Genomic DNA, 25,860 nt, shown 5'->3' with positions numbered 1-25,860 from the left:
TAGTGGAAGGGGGACACACACAAATGTTTTAATATAAAAGAGAATGTACCTGAAGTTTGTCCCCAGCACCCTTTGATTTAAGGCTTCTTGACAATAATGCAAACTTTTTTCAGACAAGTCTGTTGTAACTTTCCACTTTTGTATGCATTGCAAACAGAGCAGCGCTTTGGATTTTGACCCCAGGGAATTTGAGAACCCCAGGTTTGGCACTGGATTGTTTATACAGTGGGGAAATGAGATGAGACAAAAATATAGCCGATTCCATGTCTAGGTCACGGACGAAAGTCCAGTGGGGATGTAAGGCTTCTGCGGGGGTTTCAGGGCTGCTACTGTCTGGTGGCCTTTTGCCATCCCGTTTGTGAAACCATGCAGCAGGGACACTTGGCACGTGATTCTATAGATAGGCAAATCATTTCCACACTGTCCCGGACTTTTGCAAAACGAGGGAAAGTGTTCTACCCTCCAGGGCTTTTTTTGCTGAAGCAACTCTTTGCAACCGTGTCTCCTGGATCCTTTTCTGGCCCTGGAGTCAAATGATAACATGCTGCAAACAGGCATAGATTGGAATGGACTCAAAATCCATCTTCATGCCCATGTGCCTGTGCTTGTTCTATGGTACATGGCATGATTGGTAGGGGTTGTGTTGGATAGCACCATGATATGCTTTTGGGAAGGACCAAGATCTCATGGTTTAGCCCAGGCATGGGCAAACTTCGTCCCTCCGGGTGTTTTGGACTTCAACTCCCACCATTCCTAACAGCATCAGCCCCCTTCCTTTTCCCCCTCAGCTGCTTAAGCCAGCCCTGAAAGACTTGACCTGTAACACCTCTAGGCTGCGTGAGCACTGGAAACCAACAAGGAGGCCAATAAACAATCTAATATCTTTATTAAAGCAATAAAGGAATCAAACAAAAATAGGCAGAGTATATAGTCCAGCAATAGTCCTTTTAGGAAAGGTCAAATATAGTCCAGTAATATAAAGTTTAATGTCCAGCATTAGAGATCAAGTTTTTAAATCCAAACCGAAACACACTCAAACTTTCAAGCAGTTTGAGTGGGGAATAAAGCAAGGTCTCTCAAGAAAGTTCCAGGTTCAATGTCCAATGCAGGGAATCAAGGCAAGGCAAGGAAGCAAGGCAAGGCAAGGTTGGTCGTGGTGGAACCGAAACGCAGTCCAGTCTTGGCAGGGAAACAGGACGCAACTCCCGGTCTATTCACGAGTAGCGCACCGTCAGGCCGCTGAGATTCACAGGAACAAGAGTCGATGTTAACTTTCCAACTGTCACGTTGACACCGCGACGGGTAGCCTTTGCCCAGAACTTTTATGGAAGTTCAAAACTCCCCGAACCAGGTGTTTGAGTCCACATTTTCCCAAGGGAACGGACTGATGACAACAACCTGCCAGATGTAAGCTTCCCTTAAGCTTCCCAAGAGAAATGGTTTAATTACAATCCTCTCTCTCCGCTAATCTCGCACTTCGTCTCAGAAACTTCTTATGGGAGCGATGTGTTTTGAGAAAAGACTTCCTATCAAACACAACACTTTCCGGGGAACCAGGCTCTGTTTCAAGGGCTTCCATAATTAGCTTTGGCACCAAAATGTCAACAGGGGACATCTGGAATGGAACAGAATCTTGCTGAGATGGGAAAAAACCCATATCCTCTTCAGTTTGATCTATGATGGCTGCAGGGTCATGGATCAAGGGTCCCTAAGACATCACATGACCAGTATCAAATCAATCCCCAGGTCTTTGCAGGCTTAGCCAATTGGCTTTGTGCTCTTCATTTTCCAGTTAACACACATAGCACAGTGCCTTTGCAAACCATAACAATTAATTCATCCATACTCACAACATTATATTTCCATCAGACCATAACATTAGCTGAACAGTAGTAAGACAAAGACATCCCATTCTTGTATCTTGTATGATTGTGTATAAGTGAATACTAACATTACATTAACACACTTGATTTTGTTTATCAGGTTCTATTATATTTCCATCAGACCATAAATGTTACATACCGTACATAGTGATAAAACCAGATTTGGTCTTCTTGTTTATCTTTGTTCATATCATAAGGGAATTCCACCTTATCTCGCTCTGAATCAAAAAGAACATCAGGGTTATAACACATTCTGGAAGAAGAAGCTAAAACCAAAGCTTTAAAGTGATGATCCTTCAACATCTACTTCATGCCACGTTGTCGGAGTGCCCGATCACCAATCTCCCAAAACAGTTGCTTTACTCTCAGCTCAAGAACAGAAAACGGAATGTCGGTGGACAGCAAAGGATTTAAAAGATGGCTTAAAGGTAACCTTAATTTAAAAATGTGGAATAAACCATGTGAACAGAAGCCCTGGCCCATAAGTGTTTTAACTGGAGATTAGGTGTTACCAACAAAGCAATTGGTTTTGAAGAGGCACAAATAGAGAGCGGAAGGGAGAAACATTCCAAAAGGAAGAAGGCACCTTAAGCCAACCCTTGAAAACATTTCAAGCAAATGTGTCCTCAAAGGCTTTTGTAGCCAGAATCACTGGGTTGCTGTGAGTTTTCCGGGCTGTACGACCATGTTCCAGGAGCATTCTTTCATGACATTTCACCCACATCTATGGTAGGCATCCTCAGAGGTTGTCAGGTCTGTTGGAAACATTTCAAGCAAACATTTCCCATTTGGAAATGTATGTCCTCGTTGTGAAAGAAAGACTATATGGATCAATGTGTTGTCAAAGACTTTCATGGCCGGGATCACAGGGTTGTTGTATGTTTTCCGGGCTGTATGGCCATATTCCAGAAGTATTCTCTCCTGACGTTTCACCCACATGAATCAACCAGAGGCAGTTAACGACTCTGAGCGAAGGATGCCCCCCCTTGCAGGAAGAAGCCAGAAGATGAAGCTATTCATTGCTAATTCAGGTGATTAACTACAACATTCACACTGGCCTTCAACTGACAATTCTTCTCTCACCCTGGACCTTCCACAGATATACAAACCTCCCTTACTTACCGTGTTTCCCCGAAAATAAGACAGTGTCTTATATTATTTTTTACTCCCAAAGATGCGCTAAGTCTTATTTTCAGGGAATGCCTTATTTTTCTATGAAGAAGAATTCATATTAATTGTTGAACAACAAAAAATGAACATTTATTCTATGTCATCACCAACCAACATAACTAAACCAGACAAACTGTCTCCTGTGAAGAATTTCTTGTTACTACCATTATTTCCATATACAACTGGTATGTAAGCCGCCCCAAGTCCCTCTGGGGAGATGGAGGCGGGGTATAATAATAATAATAATAATAATAATAATATACATTTACCAATCCTGCATGCTATAGTGTTTTGTTTTGTGGGTGCCGTGCATGCTTCCAAACAAAAACTTTGCTAGGTCTTACTTTCGGGGGAGGCCTTATATTTAGCAATTCAGCAAAACTTCTACTAGGTCTTATTTTTTGGGGATGTCTTATTTTCGAGGAAACAGGGTAGTTTTCCAAAAGACCTCACAACCTCTGAGGATGCCTGCCATAGATGTGGGTGAAACGTTAGGAGAGAATACTTCTGGAACATGGCCATACAGCCCGGAAAACATACAACAACACTATATACAGTAGAGTCTCACTTATCCAAGCTAAACGGGCCAGCAGAAGCTTAGATAAGCGAATAACTTGGATAATAAGGAGGGATTAAGGAAAAGCCTATTAAACATCAAATTAGGTTATGATTTTACAAATTAAGCACCAAAACATCATGTTATACAATAAATTGGACAGAAAAGGTAGTTCAAAATGCAGTAATGTTATGATGTAATTACTGTATTTACGAATTTAGCACCAAAATATCATGTTATATTGAAAACATTGACTACAAAAATGGCTTGGATTATCCAGAGGCTTGGATAAGCGAGGCTTGGATTAGTGAGACTCTACTGTAGATCCATAATAGGTCTCTACAGTCACTTATGGACCCACTGCCAAGACTCTACCCTTGGAAGACAATCTGACTCATGGTCATGCCTATGATGATATGATGATAGGATCTTCTCTGCATGATTTATGCAAACGGGTCTTACCCTGGCTCCCTCCGAGGTTGAACCAGTGTGACTTGTTCATAGTCACGCAATGGATAGCCATACCTCAATGAGGATTTGAACCTGGTCTTCTGGAATCAGATCTCCAACCCTTTCCTTCTTCCACTCACAGTCTGAGGTTCTTCTGGTTGCCTAAATATCTGGCCAAGCATGCCATTTGCTTTCAGATTTCAGTTGGCACCCAAACACTTGGCAACCCTGCTTTGGTGAGACCTTGAGACGCAGTCTGTCCTTTGGCTACCCTGAAGGCCACCCCTTCCCGTCTGTTGAGGCTGCTTTCCAACTCCTTGCACCCGCAGAGGCCAAATCATGTGGCCAGACTTTTAGAAATATTGTCCCCCATCCATTGCATCATGTCTATTGGATCTGTCTACATTAACACAAAAATAGACTAGGATGAGGCCTATGTCCTTAACCCCTATGAAGGGAAAGAGGGGCAGGAATTGGCGCTGGGTCTTTGACCTGCAGCCTGTCTGCCTCCACTTGAGCCAGAGCCAGGAAATATGTCTCACAAACAAGGTCTAGCGAGGCTGTTCTAATCACTCCAACAACACGGGCAATTGCCCTGCCCAGATCATGCATGGAAAGCATGCCAAAGCAATAGTTATATTTTCATCTAATATCCAGGAAGGTCAAAGCTTGAAGTTACAGTAGCTACAAATAACTAGTTGTTGTAAGCAATTCCTTTTCCCCACAATAAAGATGGAATGAAAATATATTATTGAGGGGGAAACATCACTCTTTTTGCAGGTTGACTCAGGGTGCATTTACACAGGAGAATTAAGTCAGTTTTTCCTTTCCTTCCACTTCTTTCCTTCCTTGGAGGAGCCTTTGTGGTACAAACCAACCAATATACATACATGCATTGACGTTTATATATATTGTCTTCTATTTATATATTAAAAAGTGAAAAAACTTTGGTGGACACTTAAGAGTGCAAGTCCAGTCAGTCTTTCTTGCTGCATTGTGCTTCTTATGTATGTTTTCAAACTTTTAAGAGTTGAAAACAACCTTCCGTTTGTAGCTGTTGATACTGGCAATGTGGCAGAAATCTGAAGAAGTTTCTTTACATTTGGGAAAAAACCTGTCTATCACAGACAAGATATACTTCCAGTGCTTTTGATGGTTTTTCTGCAGGTATAATATAATAATATAATATAATATAGATAATATTATAATATAATATACAATTATAATAGTGTATTATTACTATTATATTATATTATAGTATTATTATCATTATTATATGTATATACAATATATTATATTAGTATAATATAGTATGAGTATTATATATTATTAGCAATATTACATGTCATACAAATATACAATTATAATAGTGTATTATTACTATATTGTATTACATTATAATATTATTATCAATATTATATGTATATACAATATATTATGAATATAGTATAGTATGAGTATTATATATTATTATATTGTTAAATTGATACAGGAGATATGGTGGAAAGATGTATATTATATTATCAGTATGGGATTTTTATAAGTATTATATATCATTATATTGTTATATTGATACAGGAGACATGGTGGAAAGATGTATATTATATTATTAATATGGGATTTTTATAAGTATTATATATTATTATATTGTTAAATTGATACAGGAGACATGGTGGAAAGATGTATATTATATTATTAGTCTGGGATTTTTATAAGTATTATATATTATTATATTGTTAAATTGATACAGGAGACATGGTGGAAAGATGTACATTATATTATTAATATGGGATTTTAATAAGTATTATATATTATTATATTGTTAAATTGATACAGGAGACATGGTGGAAAGATGTATATTATATTATTAGTCTGGGATTTTGATAAGTATTATATATTATTATATTGTTAAATTGATACAGGAGACATGGTGGAAAGATGTATATTATTCGTATGGGATTTGTATAAGTATTATATATTATTATATTGTTATATTGATACAGGAGATATGGTGGAAAGATGTATATTATATTAGTAGTATGTCATTTTTATTGCTGTTTTAAATATATATGTGTGTGTGATAGATAGATAGATTGATAGATAGATACTGTAGATAGATGGATAGATAGATTGATTGATTGATTGATTGATAGTTAGATAGATAGATATATGATTGCAAGAATGCTTGGCAGGCACACAGGAGAGGCAACAGCATCACAATGGCCCCGCCCCTAGCCACGCCCCTAGCCACGCCCACCGGCCAGGTGCTATAAAATGCTCCCGCCGCTGCCTCCTGCCGCCAGTGCTGCCGCGGGCGTCGAAGGAAGAGGTAGCGGGGTCCTAGTGCGCGTCTGCTCCCTTCTCCGCCTCCCGATTATGGCTTGGATGCGGAGGCCGACGAGGCTTCTGCGACTCTGAAGCCATGAAGACCATCATCGCTGCCTACTCCGGCGTCCTGCGAGGTAGACCCGCTTCTAATGCGGCTTCTGATTGGAAGGGAGCATCCCTTTGAGCAGCCTCAGGGAAAGAGCGGGTTCAGATGGGCCTGAAAAGGACCTTTCTGAGGGGAGGAAATGCAGCAATTTTAAATTTAAATTGGGCCGTCTTCAGATACCTTCTTACCCTTTTAAAAACAGTATTTTGCTATCTCTCTATCCTAGCTATCTAAAATATTTATTATTTTAAAATATTTACTATATTTCATTATCTGTCGAATGAGAGAGATATACATATTGGTTTTACTGAAAAAATGGATGCTTTGCATCTCAGTCAAGATATAAATAAATATAATATAACTATAATATAATATATAATATAGTATCTATATAATTATAGATAGATATAAAAAGTGGTTCTACTGAAAAAATGGATGCTTTGCATCTCAGTTAAGATATAAATAAATATAATATAACTATAATATAGTATCTATATAATTATAGATAGATATAAAAAGTGGTTCTACTGAAAAAATGGATGCTTTGCATCTCAGTCAAGATATAAATAAATATAACAATAATATAATATATAATAATATAATATAGTATCTATATAATTATAGATAGATAGATAGATATAAAAGGTGGTTCTACTGAATAAATAAATGTTTTGCTTCTGTGTCAAGATATAAATAAATATAATTTATTAACAATATAATAATAATATATAGTATCTATAATATGTATATATAGATATAAAAAGTGGTTCTACTGAATAAATAAATGCTTTGCTTCTGTGTCAAGATATAAATAAATATAATTTATGAATAACAATATAATAATATAATATAGTATCTATCTATAATATATATATATATAGTATATATATAAAAAGTTCTAAATAAATAAATGCTTTGCTTCTGTGTCAAGATATAAATAAATATAATGATTTATTAATAACATAATATAATAATATAATGTATCTATCGTATATATGTGTGTGTGTATAAAAATGGTTCTACTGAATAAATGCTTTGTGTCTCAGTTGAGATATAAATTAATATAATAATATAATTTAATAAGAATAATATAGTGTATAAATGTAATATAAATTAATATAATATAATACATAATATTCATGTATTCTCCCTGGGGGAGAAGAGCGTTATATAAATTCAATAAATAAATAAATATAATATAAATTATCTATCTCATATAGATAGATAGAATGGTTTTACTGAATAGATAAATGATTAGTCTCAGTTGAGATATAAATAAATATTATAATATAATTATGACAATATAATAAAATATTATGGTATAGTATATATTATATTATATTATATTTATATCTCGACTGAGATGCAAAACATTTATTTATTCATTAATACCATTACATCACATTACTCTTTTGTCCCCCCCCCCCCATTTTATTTTCTCAGCAAAATTAGTTTATTACATTGAATTTAGAATGATGATGGCTTTATGTTTTTTAATGTTTCTATCTATTGTGGAGAGGTAGGGAAGTAATAACAACAACATGATGAAGCTTTTAAATCAGTGTTATTTATTGTAATTACAGCTGGTTGTTGGCATCTGCTGTCTATTTTTATAGATGTTTAATATTTGATGATGCTATTAAACCAGTGTTAATTATAATAAAGCAATTAGAGTGGCCATTTCACTTCTCAATATAGTAATATAAATAATAATAATAATTATATGGATCTATTAAATCAGTTTTAGTTAAGAGAAAGCAATTAAAAGGGGCCTTTGGCATCTTCCCAATATAATAATAATAATAATAATAATAATAATAATAATAATAATAATAGAAATATTATTATACCCAGCAGGTCCTAAAGACCTATTGTAATTTCTTTGTCACTGTAATACTGATTTAAAGATTGGTTTACTATTATTAATAATATATTTCTTCTTTTCTGCCCATGACACATTAAACCACAACATATGCAATATCAAATCCTATAATACATTTGAAATGTCAGTTTACAAGAACATCAGCACTCAGTCCATATTAAAACAAGTACTTAATTTGTAATCCCATATATTTTGGTCCCATTATATACAACGATATGTTAAAATTGCCTTCCTTATACGAGCTCATGATAGCAACAGGACTCTAAATCCCATTTTGGTAGCTTTCTTGTCTTACTTAAGAGCAGTGGATGGGAAGGCAGCTTAAATCTGGAGTTCTTTAGCTTTATTGGATCCCTTTGAGAAGCTACAGACTGTCTTTGAGTAGAGAAAATGTTAGAAAACTATAAAATGATGCATCTCTATTGCATAGCGAAAGGATTTCCTTTACATGGAACTAGCATGGATTGCAATGAATATTTGGAAATACTATATATCCCAGTTATCTCTCCCTTTCTTTCTCTGCCCCAGCTGGTTTAATATTTGGTTTAAATGTGCTCTGCTTTCTTAGTATTTTTGGTATTGCAAAACTATGCTGTTCACGTATTAGTCCTGCATCAAATAATATCAGTTAGGATATTCAATCTCTCCTGGGATTTCTCAGGACTTGACATTTATGCAGTATTTATCTTCTGATATTAGCTTGTTTCACCCGGCTCATGCTTCTGTTGCATTCTTACAGCAGCTTTAAAAAATCAGATTAAGCATAGCTGCAGAGGATAGTTGATCAGCGGTTAATCCCTGGCAGAATGGAGTTTCTCTCTGTCATTGTAGGCTATCTGCTTTGAAGAACAGATGTTTTTGAGGACTAGTGCATTATTTTAATATTTATAATATCATCAGTGTCCGAGTATCTTCCTAGTAAAGGTAAAGGTAAAGGTTTCCCCTGATAAGACCAGTCGTGTCCGACTCTGGGGGTTGGTGCTCATCTCCATTTCTAAGCCGAAGAGTTGGCATTGTCCGTAGACACCTCCAAGGTCATGTGGCCAGCAAGACTGCATGGAATGCCGTTACCTTCCCGCCAGAGCGATACCTATTGATCTACTCACATTTGCATGTTTTCGAACTGCTAGGTTGGCAAAAGCTGGAGCTAACAGCGGGCGCTCACTCCGCTCCCGGGATTTGAACCTGGGACCTTTTGGTCTGCAAGTTCAGCAGCTCAGCACTTTAACACACTGAGCCACCAGAGGCTACTATCTTCCTATTATCTTCCTAGTACCTTCATCTTTATATTCCCTTTGGTGTCCTGCCTTTTTCCAAGGTTAACAGTTGAAACAAATGCAGGTTGGCTGACCCTTAAGTAGAAATTCAAAATGCTCCAAAATTCAAAATGTATCCCCAGTGGGAGTTGAGATAGTGACACTTCTTGCCCCATTAGATCTATGTGCACAAATGTTGTTTCATGCATGGAATTACTAAATGTATGGTCCATAAAATTACCTTCAGGCTATGGGATATGTTTTATAGGCATGGAGAATTCATTTATGTCTCTTTAAAACATAAATTAACTTTGGGTTTAGATTTGAGTCCGATCTCCAAGATATTTATTATTTATTTCCAGCATTTATGTATTATGTACTTGCAAATATTCCACAATGCATTTTGATAAAGTATTTTGATAAAGTATTTGTTCGATTGTATCAAAAATAACTCTTCTAAGCATTTTAAATAAGGAAAACTAAGCCTTTATAGTTAAAATTCATAGCATTCTGAAGTGAAAAAGCAATCTGAAGTGTCAAAAAACTGAAAGCAGTTGCAAATCTTGGCTTCCTGGAGTCACCCAGCTGGCTTGAAGTTACCGATCGGTCAGCCTGATCCAGTTGGTGTCCTCAAGATCTTCAACTGGAATTGTCTTGCTTTGCAACTGTTAAGTCTTTGAATTGTGACATCTCATGGGTGAGACTACAAGGTCCATCCAAGCCTGGTTGATGAGATTTGGAGTCCCAGCAGTTCTCACTGGTGGGATTTGGGGCACAAAAACATTGGTTGTGAGACTCCTAATTTAATGAAGAGACACTCACTAGCCTAAGGGGGATACTAGGAAGACCAATGTTCTTGAGATCTAAACTCCAAAAGGGATAACTGCTAGACTCGAGATTTCATCTACTACTAGGACATGTGGTTGGTCATGGTTTGCTTCTCTTCATTTAGATTTGGATGGGACTCATGCAACCTTCCCTGCTGGACTACATCTCCCAGCATATCTCACTATGCAGGTGTTGCAACATTATGAAGGCAGTATGATTATCGTTAAAAATATTGCAACCAACATAGTCAGATGATGGGAGACATACCTTAAAAACACCAGTTGCTCTACTACTGGGACAGATGGTTAATCATGGTGTGCTTCTCTTTATTTAGATTTGGATGGGACTCATGCCAGCTTCCATGTTGGACTACAGCTCCCAGCATATCTTGCTGTGCATTATGAAGACAGCATGATTCCCATTAAAGATATTGCTTGCTGCCTGGTTGTGTGATCAGAACTTGGAGGAGTTTGCTGTTGGGACCACATCTCCCAGAATCCCACAACCAGCAAGGCCTAGACCATATCTGCTGTTGGATTCTGGGAGCTGTAGTCCCCAAAATTAGGTTTGTATTATCCTGCAGGAGAGGGATGAACCCAGCAGGAACTTGTAGCACTCCAGTTATTGTTGACTTACTGCTTCCATAGCCTCTTCCTAGGGATGATGGGGTTTGGAGTGCTGCCTAGCAGTAGCTGGAAAGTCACAACTTACTCCACAAAGGAAATGTATACCTGTTGTTTGGCTTTTGGGTTTTGCTGTGTCAGTTGAGGTCACCCATAGGCTGCTTTCCAGGCGAGTGGAAATCTTCTCCAAATGGTTGCATAACAAAAGGGTTTGATGTATGTATATACTCTGAAGGACATCTCTTCTGAATTCAGGGCAGCTTTTCCTTGTGTTACGCTCCATAGGGTTATAGGCATTTAATTTACTTTTGTGTCCTCAAAGATGATAGATGGAAGGTGCAGCGTGCTTTAATTGCCTGGCTTATTTATTGGAGAGAGAGTCTCTCATTGCCAAGTGTTTATTTGAATGCCAAGTATTTATCTGGTGCCACCAACAGTACCTTTTGTGTCCAGTTTTTTTATTATGGATACATTTTAATCAATGTCACGCTGAAAGTTTAAATTGCAAGAAACATTATTAGACAATATTTCGCATCCACTTTGAATCTGACCTATAGAAAATATTCAGCCCTATTGAGATGAATGGCTTCCATTTGGCAGAGCTGTGCTGGAGGACTTAGAAAATGTGTTGTCGAAGGCTTTCATGGCCGGGATCACAGGGTTGTTGTATGTTTTCTGGGCTGTATGGCCGTGTTCCAGAAGTATTCTCTCCTGACGTTTCGCCCGCATCTATGGCAGGCATCCTCAGAGGTAGTGAGATATGGAGAAACTAAGCAAGGAAGGCTTATATATATCTGTGGAAAGTCCAGGGTGAGAGAAGAACTCTTTTCAGTTGGGGGCCAATGTGAATGTTGTAGTCAATCACCTAAAATAGCATTGAATAGCTTCATCTCCTGGCTTCTTCCTGCCTGGGGGCATAATATTATGATGTAATACAATGTAATAATTATAATTCATTATTATAATTGTATATTTATATTACATGCAATATTACTAAAATATTGCAATATAGTCGTATAATATAATATACTGTATGTATATATACTTGTAAACTGCCCTGAGTCCCCTTCGGGGTGAGAAGGGCGGGATATAAATGTCGCTAATAAATAATAAATAAAATAATCCTTTGTTCAGAGTTGTTAGCTGCCCTTGGTTGATTCATGTCTGGAACTCCTTTGTTTTCGGAGTGTTGCTTCTTATTTACTGTTCTGATTTTTGAGTTTTTTAACTGCTAGCCAGATTTTGTTCATTTTCATGGTTTCCTCCTTTCTGTTGAGGTTATCCACATGCTTGTGGATTTCAGTGGCTTCTCTGTGTAGTTGATAGTTGATAGTTGTTGGAGTGGTCGAGCATTCTGTGTTGTCAAATAATATACTGTTTAGTTTCTCCATACCTCACAATCTCTGAGGATGCCTGCCATAGATGTGGGCGAAACGTCAGGAGAGAATACTTCTGGAACATGGCCATACAGCCCGGAAAACATACAACAACCCTGACTTAGAAAATGCTTAGAGGGGGGCAATTGTTAGTCTTTCTAGGTTTTCTTATTGGGAAAACCAGGAATTTCAGAAGGCTTTTTGGAAACATGACCCTTTTGGAGATTAATTGACATTGACAATCTACTCTCCCATATAATACATTGGTTTTAAATAATACGATCAAAAATAAGTAGTCTTCGTTAAAAGTTACTTACAAACTTGATTTGATTTCTAGTTGATTTACTTACAAACTATGTATTTATTACTGATTTCATGTTAACTGAATAATGCTTAAAACTGTACTTCAACTGTACTATACTTCTGCTGCAGACAGACTCGTACTCTAACTGACATCTCACTGCAGCATACTGACTACTATACTCCTGCTCTAACTGACATCGGCCGACTCAACTGAATTCTAACTCACTGACTCCAACTGACTTCTGGTTCCAACAGATTTTAAAATGGAGTCTCACTCTGAGCCATTCTAAGATCGTGTTCACATGATCTGTAGTCCCATCCACAACCTCTAACAACATAGAGTTAGGGAAAAACTGCATACCAATATGTACACACAATACAGTAGGGTCAATTTTGGGCAGAAGCATGCCATAGAATTGTGTTGAAGATCCCACATTTTTCCTATCCCTTCCCCCTTCTCTCTTTTTCTTTCTTTTTTTTCCCTTTTTCTTTTACTTGCTTTTTAAAATACTAACATGTTTAGAAAATGTTCAATAAAATGTTATATAAATAAAAGTGGGGATATAAAAATATATAACACCAGCAAAGCATTTTGGCCTTTCTCTTCTGCACACACATATAGCATGATTACATACTTCTGAGATCCAGGACCAACTCTTGTGATTTACTTTTTAATCGTTTGTCTGCTTATATTACAAGTATGAGATGAACATGTATGATGTCTAGAGTTGCATACAGACCCTTCATTTCCAACTTATATCAACCCCAATGTACACGTATTACAGGATTTTCTTGGCCAGATGTGTTCAGAACGGATTTGTCTATGCCTTTTTCTGAGGCTGAGAGAGTGTGACTTGCCAAAGTTCATCCAGTGGGCATCTAGGGCTGAATGGGGATTCAAACCATGGTCTCCAAAGTCTTATTCCAAGCAAGTCACACTTTCTCAGCCTTAGAGAAAGGCAACAGGGAGTTGCATCTGAGTAGATCTCGCCAGCGAAATCCCATGATAGGATTGCCGTAGGATCTCCGTACACAAGAACTACGGTAACTTGAAAGTATGCAACAGTAACTATGATAACTAATATCAGGTACAATCGTGACAAATAAACTGGCATCAAACTGCTGTTGTGTAATGTGGACACATTCCTTTTTGTTTGTTTATATCTGGAGGCAAGGTGAACATGAGCACCTCCATTGGACGTTCATAAGTAGTTCAAGGTTCTGATGTTTTTCTCTGCTCCAGGTAATGGATATTTTTCACTCCTTCACGCCAAGCTGTACTCTGACTAATTGTACAACCCTTATTGGGACTCTTGTTGCATCTATACCAGGCATATGGCTGTTAGGAATTGTGGGAGTTGAACTCCAAAACACCCGGAAGGCCAAAGTTTGCCCATGCATGATTTAGAATGAATGAAATTTGTCACCACTTTAATTGTCATGGTTCAGTGATGTGAAATTCTGGGAGTGTGAGGTACCAGCACTCTTGGGTAGGGAAGGCTAGAGATTTTGTGAAACTAAAGCTAGCGAGAGTCCATATCCATATCATTGAGTCATAGCAATTAAAATGTAGTCAAACTGTCATCATTCTACTATTTGGGTGTCCCCTAAGGCTTTGGAGACCACAGTTCGAAATCCCCTTCAGTTTTGGAAGCCCATTGGATGGCCATGGGCAAGTCCTAACCCAGTCAGCCCTATTTTGGGAATCTCTAGGTCTTCCAGAACAATTCTGCTATCAATTTCCTGCTGAGGTTGACCACAGAGTTATGTTGGAAGACACAAAGATTCCCACAGAGGTCTTCTCAAACTGAAAAAATACGGATTTTTAATTGGCAGTTTTTTCCACTTTCATGGCAGTCCATGAAAGTGGGAAAATCCCAAAGTGGGAAAGTGGAAATCCTAGTATAGCTTGAAATGCTTGTCACATAAAGACAATTTCGCAAGATGGAACTAACCAGAGCTTGGAACACTTGGCTATGCTGCTTGCAGGGGAGAGCCTTGGAAATGTGGTTCCCCAAGGCAAACTTTTCTAAGCTCTTGAGTTAGACATCGCTGCCACCTACTCATCACCTTGTTTGGAAAGGTAGAGGATTTGGCTTTTCATGCACCTCCTTCAAGCCTCTCTTGCAATCTCCCTCTTTCCAGGAAAGTTTAATCCTTGGCTTTCTCCTCATCTATGGGACATGAGGCAACAATTACATCTAATTTTCTGCCTCACTTGCATCTCCAATCCAGACTGTGTCCATAGACAAAGCATCACTTACATTCTACTTGGAGCAGGCACTCTAATGTTGTTTCTTTGGAAACCACCATTCGTTTTGTAAAATAAAGCAATCCGATGCTGTGAAATTGTGCTTTTGAAGCCGGTTTGGACTGCCATGTGCTGCCGAATGCTGCCCATTGGGGCAACTTAAACTTTTACGGAGCTTTCCTTGGCGAAATGCCGGAATGTCCCAAGGCATCGGAAACAAGGAGCTTTCTGTTAAGCTCCATAAACCCTCGGTCTTTGCAGCTCCTCCTTAGAGTTGCTGTATTGCACATGGCAAACTATGTGTGTGCATGGGAACAGACCAGCTCGCTGTGCTCAGGAGTCATAAAAATAATCATCACTTTGAGATCTGTGAAAGGTACAAAAGAAAATGATTGATAGTATCCGTTGCCTATCTACGCTCCCTTTGCAACTGGAACGTCTTAAAGATTAAGCTTTAAAAATAGCCCTTTATCCAGGTCAGGGGGACTTATTGGCTAAGACTTCCTTTTACCTCTAGTGTTTTTAAAATAAAAGCAGTCTCCTTTTTTGAGAGGTGAGATCTTGAAAGACCGTTGGTGGTTGCGTATCTTCCTGCTTTAAATATATTATACAGGCAAGTTACAAACAAGATAGGTTCTGTAGGTTTGTTCTTAAGGTGAATTTGTTTGTCAGTCAGAACAGGGACATTTTTAAAGTGTAACTCCATCCACTTTTGGATAGCATATGGAAGGGTTAACTGCCCTGTGGTGTTTGTTTGGCTGATTGTGTCCATGTTGAGAAGATTCAGTGGAGACCCATGATAATGACTCTTTCAGGAGTGAACTTCCTTTCCCAGGGACAGATTTCTCTCACTTTTTATTGTCTCAGCCCTGACCTTAACTGTGAGTTATTTGTAACTCGGGCCCTGCCCATATTCTGTATCTAAAGTATAAAAGACTGTAAAGCCAGTTTAAGATGGTAAAAATAATCAACGGATGGACTAAAGCAGTGGTTCTCAACCTGTGGGTCCCCAGGTGTTTTGGCCTACGACTCCCAGAAATCCCAGCCAGTTTACCAGCTGTTAGGATTTCTGGGAGTTGAAGGCCAAAACATCTGGAGACCCACAAGTTGAGAACCACTGGACTAAAGCAGAGGTTCCCAACCACTCTCCAACATTAGTACCAAAAGGGTTACGAATCAGTTTTTGGTCAACTTTAGATTTGGTTTGGTGATTTAGAAAATTGCGTTGGATAGACAAAATCAGTTCTAGTTTCTGATACAGAACATATGCCTTCCAGTAATCGCCATTTGCTCACACACAGAAAACTAATATTTAATAATCTAGAGCTGATGTGGTCTGTCCCATTCCATTTTCTGAATTGGCACCCCAAATAACCCCAGGAAGAGGCCTTAAAAGGAAAACACGAAGGCGCCCCAGCTTCCAGGCACCACATGGAATGGCTCCGCTCAGCGGGAGGGAGGGAGGGAGGAGGAGAAGCAGCAGTCAGGAGGCTTCTTGTTGCTCCTTACATTGGTAGTCAGACTCTCCCCTAATGACATTCTCATTGCCTCAGCACTATATGAGGGTTTCAAAAGACCAGTCACTCTCGTTGCAACGGTGTAGTAACAGTGAACCCATGGACCATATTTTAGTTTTTGGGGACCACTAGTGGTCCATGGACCACAGGTTGGGAACCACTGGACTAAAGGGACATGACATCAGATGACGTGACAGGTTAAAACAAGGCAATTTAAATTGTGTTTAAGCCCACTTAAAACCATGTCCATGCACATATAAAATCTTAGGACGCAGAGGCCCATGTTTTTGGGTGCATTTCCACACTGTAGAATTAATGCACTTTAATTGTCCTGACCTGATGCTATGGGATCCTGGGAGTTGTAGTTTTACAAAATCTTTAATCTTCTCTGCCAAAGAGTGCTGGCAGCTCACCAAACTACAACTCCCAAAGTTCCATAGCCGGCAAATAGAAACCACAGAAATAAATGCAAATTGGAAATGAATTGGTTTTTTATGTCCTTTATTATATAACCGTCACCATTTGCTAGTGCTTGGGGCATAGAACTGTATGAAAGTGAAAAACTACAGAGAAAGAACTTGATTTTTTTTTCAACTTGAGAGAGCAGCTCTAAGGATTTGTCTGGTTAGGTTTTGATAGAAGTTTACTACAGAATTGCATTGAAGGACCTAGAAATTCCTAGAGATGAATTCTCTCTATAGATCCCTATAACATCAGCTTGACTGGAGGAAATGGTCCATAGAGGAGCAATGGAGAATGTAGAGATTCCTAGTGGGAACATATTAATTGAATCCACGAATAATCGAAACCACAGATATGGAGTGATTACTATAATAAGTGATTCTATGGAAAAGATCACTATTTTAAATCTATTGAATGCTGACTGTCAAACCATATCACCCTGATTGCAAGAATGGCCGCATCTTCTGATCCAGAAGCCTTTCTTTCACATGTTTTTTAGCCTTGTCTACCAAAGAGTGTGAGTATGACACCAAACTATAAGTTCTGGGATCCCATAGCATTGAGCCATTGCAGTTAAAGTGGTATCGAACTGCACTAATTCTACAGTGTAGATGCATCATCTTTGTGTATGTAGACCCATATCATGCAATTCAGTGCACTATATGGTTCTACACTAAACATATGCAGTTCCAAACTATATTGGAGGGTGAAGATCTGTGGTGGTTAGTGAAAGATGTTCTGCACCTGCTCAGGTGATAACTAGTTTTGATATCTCTGTATGTGTTTTAGTTAAGCTGGGAATACGACTCTCCAGTCCTTATGGCTACCATCCGATAGCTGCATGCTGTAAACAGATGGCAATAATACAAATTATGCTCTTGGATGCTTCTCTGGGGATGATGAGAACATTCCCTTGGGCAGCTTGCTGGCAATGAAGCCAGGCTGGTTTGAGAGGATCTGATTTTAACAAGGACAAAACAACGCATCACATTTGGTTTCTCCCAAATCGTAAGGTGATTCTGGCATCAAGCTGGACAGTTTTGGTAATAATCGGGTGCATCAACATTGTAGAATTAAATACAGTAGAGTCTCACTTATCCAACATTCACTTATCCAATGTTCTGGATTATCCAACACAGTCTGCCTTTTAGTATTCAATGTTTTTGTAATCAATGTTTTCAATACATTATGATTTTTTTGGTGCTAAATTCGTAAATACAGTAATTACTACATAGCATTACTGCGTACTGAACTACTTTTTCTGTCAAATTTGTTGCATAACATGATGTTTTGCTGCTTAATTTGTAAATCATAACCTAATTTGATGTTTAATAGGCTTTTCCTTAATCCCTCCTAATGATCCAACATATTCGCTTATCCAACATTCTGCTGGCCTGTTTATGTTGGATAAGTGAGATTCTGCTGTAATGGGATTTGTAGTTTGGTGAGGCATCAGCACTGTCTGACAGAGAAAGCAGAATACCTTGTAAAACTACAACTCCCAGGATTCCCAACATTGAGCAATGGTAGTTAAAGTGAGATCAAGCTGCATGCATCCTAAGCTGCATCCATTGAACTCTCCAAGGTGCTGAATCTGACAGCTCTTTCAGCATACGGATCAATAGTTTTATCATTTTATTCTCTTGCAGTCACAACAATAACCCTTGGGATGGGTGCCATATTAATACTGTGTCTCTAAAATATCTTTGAAAGTAATGCCAAAGTGATTTCCTTTTAAGTCCCTATCGACATACGCACATGCTTGCATAATCCCTTTAAATGCAATGTTTGTACTGTAATATAGAATTAGGGTGCTGTTCACTTCTCAAGAAGTGTACAATTTAAGCCATGTAGATAACAGCACTTTAGTCCTTCTCAAGCCGTTTTTGAAAAGAGAATCATCCCGTTGAGAGTACTCCAATTACTGGTATTTTGCAGGTGATTTCGTTTTTTAAAAAAAATATGTATCTAGAAATATATTTAGTGCTAACTGGAAAAACTCAGATGATATAATGACCTCTCACACAAAATGGACTTTTCCCTACACGCTGAATGGCAGGAATGTAGTAGGATCTGCATAGAAAAAGGAACTGCAGCATTCTTGCCAGTGACATCACAATTCTGCTTCAAGCTATAGGTGAAGAGGAATGCCGTTATGCTTGACAAAATAACATTCTTGTATTTTCTGTGTGAAAACATACTTTTCCACACCGTCATCCCCGTTGTGTTAAGCCTTAACGGAATTATTTTTTTGAAGTGTCACATAATAACAACAACTTTATTTTTATATCCCACCACGATCTCCCCAAAGGGACCTGGGGCAGCTTACAAATGGGACCAAGCCCAATAATTACAAAGCTAAGCAAGTAAAAACACATTAAAAATGCAATAAACATACGTCAATCTAATTAAACAATTAAAACAGTAAAGTATAAAAACATCATTAAAATAAATCAGAGACAATCTCAATAACCACAATGAAATTAGCTAGATAAACAAATGAGAATGATTGGAAGAAGGCAAATATTCATGCAGGAAGGAGACAAAGAATGTAATATTATTAATAATAATATACTCTGGGACTTTCAAGTTCAGACAGAGTTTTGGAGCACAATAATCCTGACCTCACGATCGTGTTAACAAAGTATGGATTATCGATGTTGCAATCCCAGGTGTCAGCAGGACATAAAATATAACAACCCAGATAAAACACAGTTAAACAAAGCATCAGAATATAAAACAGCAGCATAAAACTCAATCCAAACAATACTCAACAAACCAATTGCCAGTAGTACAATGGGCCTGACCAGGCTATAAAAGGGCCAGGCATGGGACAGTGCAAATACCGTATCACAGGGCCATGTTTTGGATGAAGTGCAAAGAGCCAAATATTACCGAACCTAAAGACTGGGCATTTATAACTAGGGACTAGGTGTCCTCAAATGCAAGCTGAAACATCCAGGTTTTCAAATGTTGCAACATGTCAAATAACAAGGGGTGCATCTACACTGTCAACTTCTTACAATTGTTCTGGAGGACCTAAGGATTTATTGAAAGGGAAGAATCTCTAGGTTATCCAATGCTATTCTATGGTCAGCTTCCAATGGAAGTTGACAAGAGTCATACTGGCAGATTTAGATAAAAATATAGCACCTCTTCCTTGTTTTTTCACTTTCTTGGGGGTCCTGTGCCCTTAGTATCGGCAAATGTGAATGGATGTCTGTACAGGAAAGTATACCTGAACCTGCAGACGTTTGAACAAGTGAGCTTCTGTTGTGGTCTGAAATGGTGCAGGTGGACAAAGGTCTGCTAATAGCTTTGTGAGAACTGGCCTGGGAACAGGGTTCAGAGTGATGCAGTTGTCTCCTAAGTGTTTGCACAAGGTAGGAGGAAGTCTTCAGAGCAGGGTCGGAGGCCATCTCGGGACCTTTTTAAGTCTTCTTTGCTTGTCTCTGAAGAAGTGGTTGAGGAAGCAATAAAACTTGGAAGTGATTGTCAATATTTACTCTCCTGAACACCAAGTGTTTGCAGGCTGTAAGTGGTGCAGGACTTTGAGTGGCAAAGAAGTGCATGGGGAAGATGTGGCTGCATTTCAGCAATCCTCAAAGCCTCCAGAGAAGAGAGGACCTTCTGTCCTGTTGGGCCCAACCTTCTTACACATCAGTTTTGGCATATGTAATTCTCCAGGAAATAATGGACTTCTTAGACTCATAGAGTTGGAAGAGTATGGCAACCTTCCTGCCATGCAGAAACACAATCAAAGACCTCCTGACAGATGACCATCCAGCTCCTGCTTAAAAGCCTCCAGAGAAGGAGACTATCAGACTCCCAGGCAGCGTATTCAACCACTCAACAGCTCTTATCCCCAGGAGGTTCTTCCTAACATTTTGGAGGAATCATTTCCTGTTCAATTTGAACTCATTGCCCCATTATGCCCTTTTCTTTGTAGCAGCAGAAAGTGAGCTTGCTCCTCAATTTTAAAATCTGATAAGCAGATGCTGCACAATTATTCTCCAGGAAGGGTGGCCATGTAGTGCTTTGGAAGGCATTGGACTCCAACTCCCATCATTTGCCGTGTGTGCAAGGGTCAATGAGAGTTGTGTTCCACTTGCTGTCCCTGTTCTGTATAAGACTATATGGTATCAATATCCAGCAAAGTGTCGCATAGTTAGTCCAATATGAGCTTGTGGTGTGAAACTACTCAAGATGCTCTTGTAAGGTTAAGGAAGGAAATCTTGTCCTTATTGTTTCATGAAATCCATCTTGAGATAAAAGAGATATACAAAAGAGGCCTACCTAACTTTCAGAAGAAGAGCCCTTAAGGCTGCATCTCATGTGTGGATGTAGGTCTTTTGAGGCAGGATTCTCATAGATGCTTCCTTCCCAGACAAAGGAATAAGTACATTTTGGAAGAAGGGGGAAGTTACCTCAGTAGGCAGCAAAAATTCTCTTTTGCTGCCTAGATCTAAGGACACAGAGAGATGAAATAAAATGTTAGGTATGTTCTCTGCAGCTCTCACCCATCACTATATAAGTATTGAGGCCTCTTTGCTTCCAACATTCTGCAAGATGAAATGTGGGCAAAAGTGGTCCATTATTTAGCATTGAGCAGGACTGTTGTTGAGAAAGCTAGCGTGATATTGTGGTTTGAGCATCTTTCTACAACTCTAAAGAAGCTTGGGTGTTGGATTAAGACCTTCCAAAACCTGGGTCTGAATCCCCACTCAGCTATGAAAACTTCACTGGATGATCTTGGGAAAGTCCACTCTCTCAGAGGGAAGCCATGGCCAGCCACCTCTGAAGGAACATGGCAGAAAACCCTAGGATAGTATTGCCATAAGTCAAAGTTGACTTGAGGTCACACTACAACTACGGTAAATACCACCAGGTGACCAAACCATAGTGTTGCAGGGAGTGTGCTGCGATGTTTTACATTTGCGTAGTTCTCCTCTGCATGAACAATATGCCAGGGCTGGAATGCAGAGGTGGAAGGGTTGGCTTGGAAACAGCCAAACGCATGATGCAGGTTTGTGTAGCAAAAGCACTGCTAAAATGTAAGGCAGCAGAGCCTTTTGCCAGGAAGCAAAGACCCGTGCCAGATACGCTGTGTGGCATTGACGACATCTTGGTCACTGCCAATGAAAGATTAAGGTGGGTGAGGATCCTGCATTCGTTGATAAATAGAGGCCTCTCTTTACTTGTTTGTGAGCTATTCGGCAAATGAATATTTAATCGCCATGAACAATTAATTGCATATACACCTGCAGGTTGGCTATTGACATTTTATAGGGTTTTCTTAGGCAAGGAATACTCAGAGGTGTTTTTGCCAGTTCCTTCCTTTGAAATACAGTCTAAAACACATTGATATTCCTTTCCAGTCTTTCTCATCTTAGGGATTTTTTTTCTTGGAATACCAGTCCCAGAACCCCGCAACCACCATAGTATAGCAAAGCTGGTTGGGTTCTCCTGGGAGTGACAGTTCAAAAAGGGCATTCTCTGTAAGTTCTCATCTGCAGCATTTGGGGAAAGGGCCAGACCAAATCTTGTAGATATCTGCTTGTTGCAAATCAATTTGTGTTGACCCCATGCACTTCAGAGGGTTTTCTTTTGCGTGTAATACTGAGAGGTGCTTTCGCCTGTTCTTTCTTCTGAAACAGAGTCTACAATACCTCTAATTTGTTGCCCATCTCCCATTCAAGTATTAATCTCTAAGGACAATGCAATAGTTCTTATTTTTAGATTGAGAGACCACAATCTAAAGTGGTCCCACAGTCTAAGTGGACCACAAACATGCTTTGAGGTAATATATTTATCTGATTGAATGCCTGCCCATAGCGAAGTGACATGATCCTGTGAAATGTGCGTCTTTCTTGACCCTTTCTTTCTGCAGACTAACTATAGGTGACAAATATGGTATAGTTTAGTAGAAAAACATGCTGGGTTGTGGGGATACACATGTGAACAGCAGCTTTTTTTTTTTTTTTTTGCCTCTTTTGGTTTTGTCTTCCCTGCTTTGAGTGCAGCGTCAAGTGTGGTGTCATATTAGAAATCTGAGACTCCTAGAAATGGGAGAACCGGCTACTTCGTGGCTGCCTTGCAACATCATCTAATGGGTTTGTTTTCTTTCTAAACTGTCCAAAAATGATTAATGAGACCAGAGTTGTGGGAACTAAGTTGAAAATTAAACAAAGTGTTTGTGAATGTCAATAAGTGGGTTTTGCAGCTGTGAAACATGAGTCTTGGAGTCGTCCGATGTTCTTGATGGTTTTTTAAACATTTATCCATGTTTGGATTGTGCACTGAACCCAAGACCTGTCTTGTGACTCCATTTAGTTCACCATAACCTCGGTTTAGTGTCGCCATGGTTTTAGGCAGATATGTCAAATGTGCACATCTTGGAGATGGGACCCAAATCTAAACACGAAATGTTATTAAAAGTATTGTGTATAAAATTCCCTTCAGGCTATGCGTGCAAGGTATATATAAACACTAGCGTCTTTACCCCACATTGTCTGGGTGTCAGAGGGACCACTGCCCCCCTGCTTTAATCCCTTCTTTCCTTCTCCTTTCCTCCCTCCCTCCCTTTTTCCTGCTTCCTTCCCTTCATACAATGTCATATTTTTCCCTAGTGACATCATGGAGGTCACTTCACCTAGCAATAGCCAATCCACTGATATCACAGAGTGACATCATGAATTTTATGGTTCAAACAGAGAAACGAGCAAACATAAATACATCCTTGACTTATATGTACACAGAGAGAGATGAATAAATGAATTTCATGCTTTAGACTTAAGTCCCATCTCCAAGATGCCTTCTTGTGTATGCATATGCAGATATAGGTATTCCAAAATACCAAACCCTTGTGATCCTTAAGCATTTTGGGATCAGAGATACTCTCTATTGAAGCAATGTGAAGTTCTGCAACTGAGGAATGCATAAGTCAAGGGGGTTGGACTAGATGGTCCATGTGGTCCCATTATTCTATGATTCTCTCAGTCAAAATATTTTGCTTGCACTATTTTTTTAAATTGTTTGTTAATCACATTATTTTGTGTGTGCACGCCCATCCTAACATGCATAATAATAATAATAATAATAATAATAATAATAATAATAATAATAATAATAATAATATATTTCTAGACCACCCTCTCTCTCAGGAGGGACTCAGGGCGGTGAAATACGACATTGCAGATGAGATAATTATACCAGTACAACATTTTCCATTTAAAAATGTGACACCAGCTCAGATTCCCTGTTAAAATATAGAGCCTGGGTCCAAATTCTGGAAGACATAGTTCCAAAAGTAACTTTATCCGCTGCTGTCGATCTCCCCCTTGGATCTGGTTGTCAGCTTTGCCAAACATATCCAAAGGGAAGGGAAGTGGGGAGATGACCATTTTATGATCATTTCCAAAACATTTCAGAAGTTCTTTTGCGGGATATTGCAAGCAAATCAAATTGCAAGCGGAAGCCAAGCATGGCGGTTGGGTTCAGGATGACGGACTTTGCCAAGGTGACTGTTATTGGGTCAGTGGCTGTGAACTGATGCCAAAACTACCCGCAAAAGAAAATTAGATTATAAAAGTTACAGAACTGGAAGACATGGACATGTTTACTTGTTTGATAAAGAAGAAGTCAACTGAAAACTTGTTAAAATAATGAGGACCATCTGTAGCATTTCTAAAGGGGGAAAATGTAAAAATGCCTTATATTGCTGAAAAAAGAAATATGCAGATTAAAATGGTGACATCAAAATCTCATGGATTTTATACATTCAGGAATGTATGAAACTTTGCAGAGTTTTGGGAAAACTTCATCACCCTTTTGGGAGAGTGGAGAGGATTGTGCTCCGGCCCATGTGCAGATATTGCTCACTCCTGACTTACTGGTTATTGACCCATATATCTCGAGGCTGCCTTCACAAACATTTGCTGTGTTTGTGTTGCACCAGAAGAAGAAACAAAACTAGACTTCCAAGTCGCTTGAAATTTCCGGCATCTTCGGGAATCTGTCAATGTGTAACTTTCGCTCTGCTTGTAAACAAGGGCCCTGTTTAGCTTTTAAAAAACGTGCCCATCTATCTCTGTCAAAGTCCATCTGATAGCAAAGCCAGATAGGCAGTGCATCTTCTCTTAATCTTAAGAAATAAAAAAGTTGGCTTTTTCTGTTTTTCTGATGTGCTCAGAGATTGTAGCTATTTCATGGGTCTTCACGGATGAGGGATTTTGAAGTGAATACTCCACTCTCACCTGGAACACTTGAAAATCATTAATCTTGCTCTTTTGATCCCGTTTGGGTCCGAAGTAGGCTTGACCGTGCCTTTTATAAACACAGGGAAGCTGGAGTCATGTCTATGTGGGGTCTGCCTTGGGGTTGCCAGGTCTTGGAGTATGGTATGGATTCTCCTCTTTTGATCAGGGACTTTCATAGAATCCGCACTGGGTGAGAGGGGGGTTTTCAGTTCAAAATTTGTCCCAGTTTTGAGGCAATTTCATCCAAAACTGAGAGCAAGAGATGGCCAATGATAATGTCACTAGGAACTGGCCACAGTTGCTTACATGTTGTCATTCTAGCATGCACACGTACACACAACCTTTTTTTTATTTTGTTTTGTTGCTGTTTGGAAATCAAGACAGAAATCTTAAGAGTTGTTCCCAGATCAAAGTAAAATGAGCGGATTATTCCTTATCACTTAGGGAGGAGGTGAATGGGACATTTATTCTTGCCTCCTTGCTTCTATCTAGAACAGTGGTTCTCAACCTGTGGGTCCCCAGGTTTTTGGCCTACAACTCTCAGAAATCCCAGCCAGTTTACCAGCTGTTAGTATTTCTGAGAGGTGAAGGCCAAAACATCTGGGGACCCA

The 25,860-nt window shown here is 38.9% G+C and overlaps 1 protein-coding gene and 1 long non-coding RNA gene across 3 annotated transcripts in view; one reads left to right on the top strand and one right to left on the bottom strand.

The window, feature by feature from the left end:
- Positions 1-869: 869 nt before the first annotated feature.
- Positions 870-4,386, bottom strand: LOC134298044 (uncharacterized). Of its 2 annotated transcripts, XR_010005024.1 has the most exons (3): positions 4,135-4,386; positions 2,023-2,101; positions 870-1,615 (listed from the first exon to the last, which is right to left on the bottom strand). It is a non-coding gene; the product is annotated as an uncharacterized LOC134298044 (long non-coding RNA). The 2 variants fall into 2 exon arrangements; XR_010005025.1 differs by having other exon boundaries at positions 870-2,101.
- A 1,970-nt stretch (positions 4,387-6,356) lies between these two features.
- The window catches only part of dgat2 (diacylglycerol O-acyltransferase 2), a 41,941-nt gene continuing 22,437 nt past the window's right edge, over positions 6,357-25,860 (top strand). Inside the window, exon 1 of the mRNA XM_062974465.1 lies at positions 6,357-6,521. Coding sequence (XP_062830535.1) covers positions 6,482-6,521 — 40 coding nt within the window. The 5' untranslated portion in view covers positions 6,357-6,481. The remainder of the gene's footprint in view (positions 6,522-25,860) is intronic.

Source organism: Anolis carolinensis, chromosome 3 (genome assembly GCF_035594765.1).
Source record: "Anolis carolinensis isolate JA03-04 chromosome 3, rAnoCar3.1.pri, whole genome shotgun sequence".
Lineage (NCBI taxonomy): Eukaryota > Metazoa > Chordata > Lepidosauria > Squamata > Dactyloidae > Anolis > Anolis carolinensis.
Note: the sequence above shows the minus strand (reverse complement) of the source record. Positions and strands in the feature narration are given on the sequence as shown.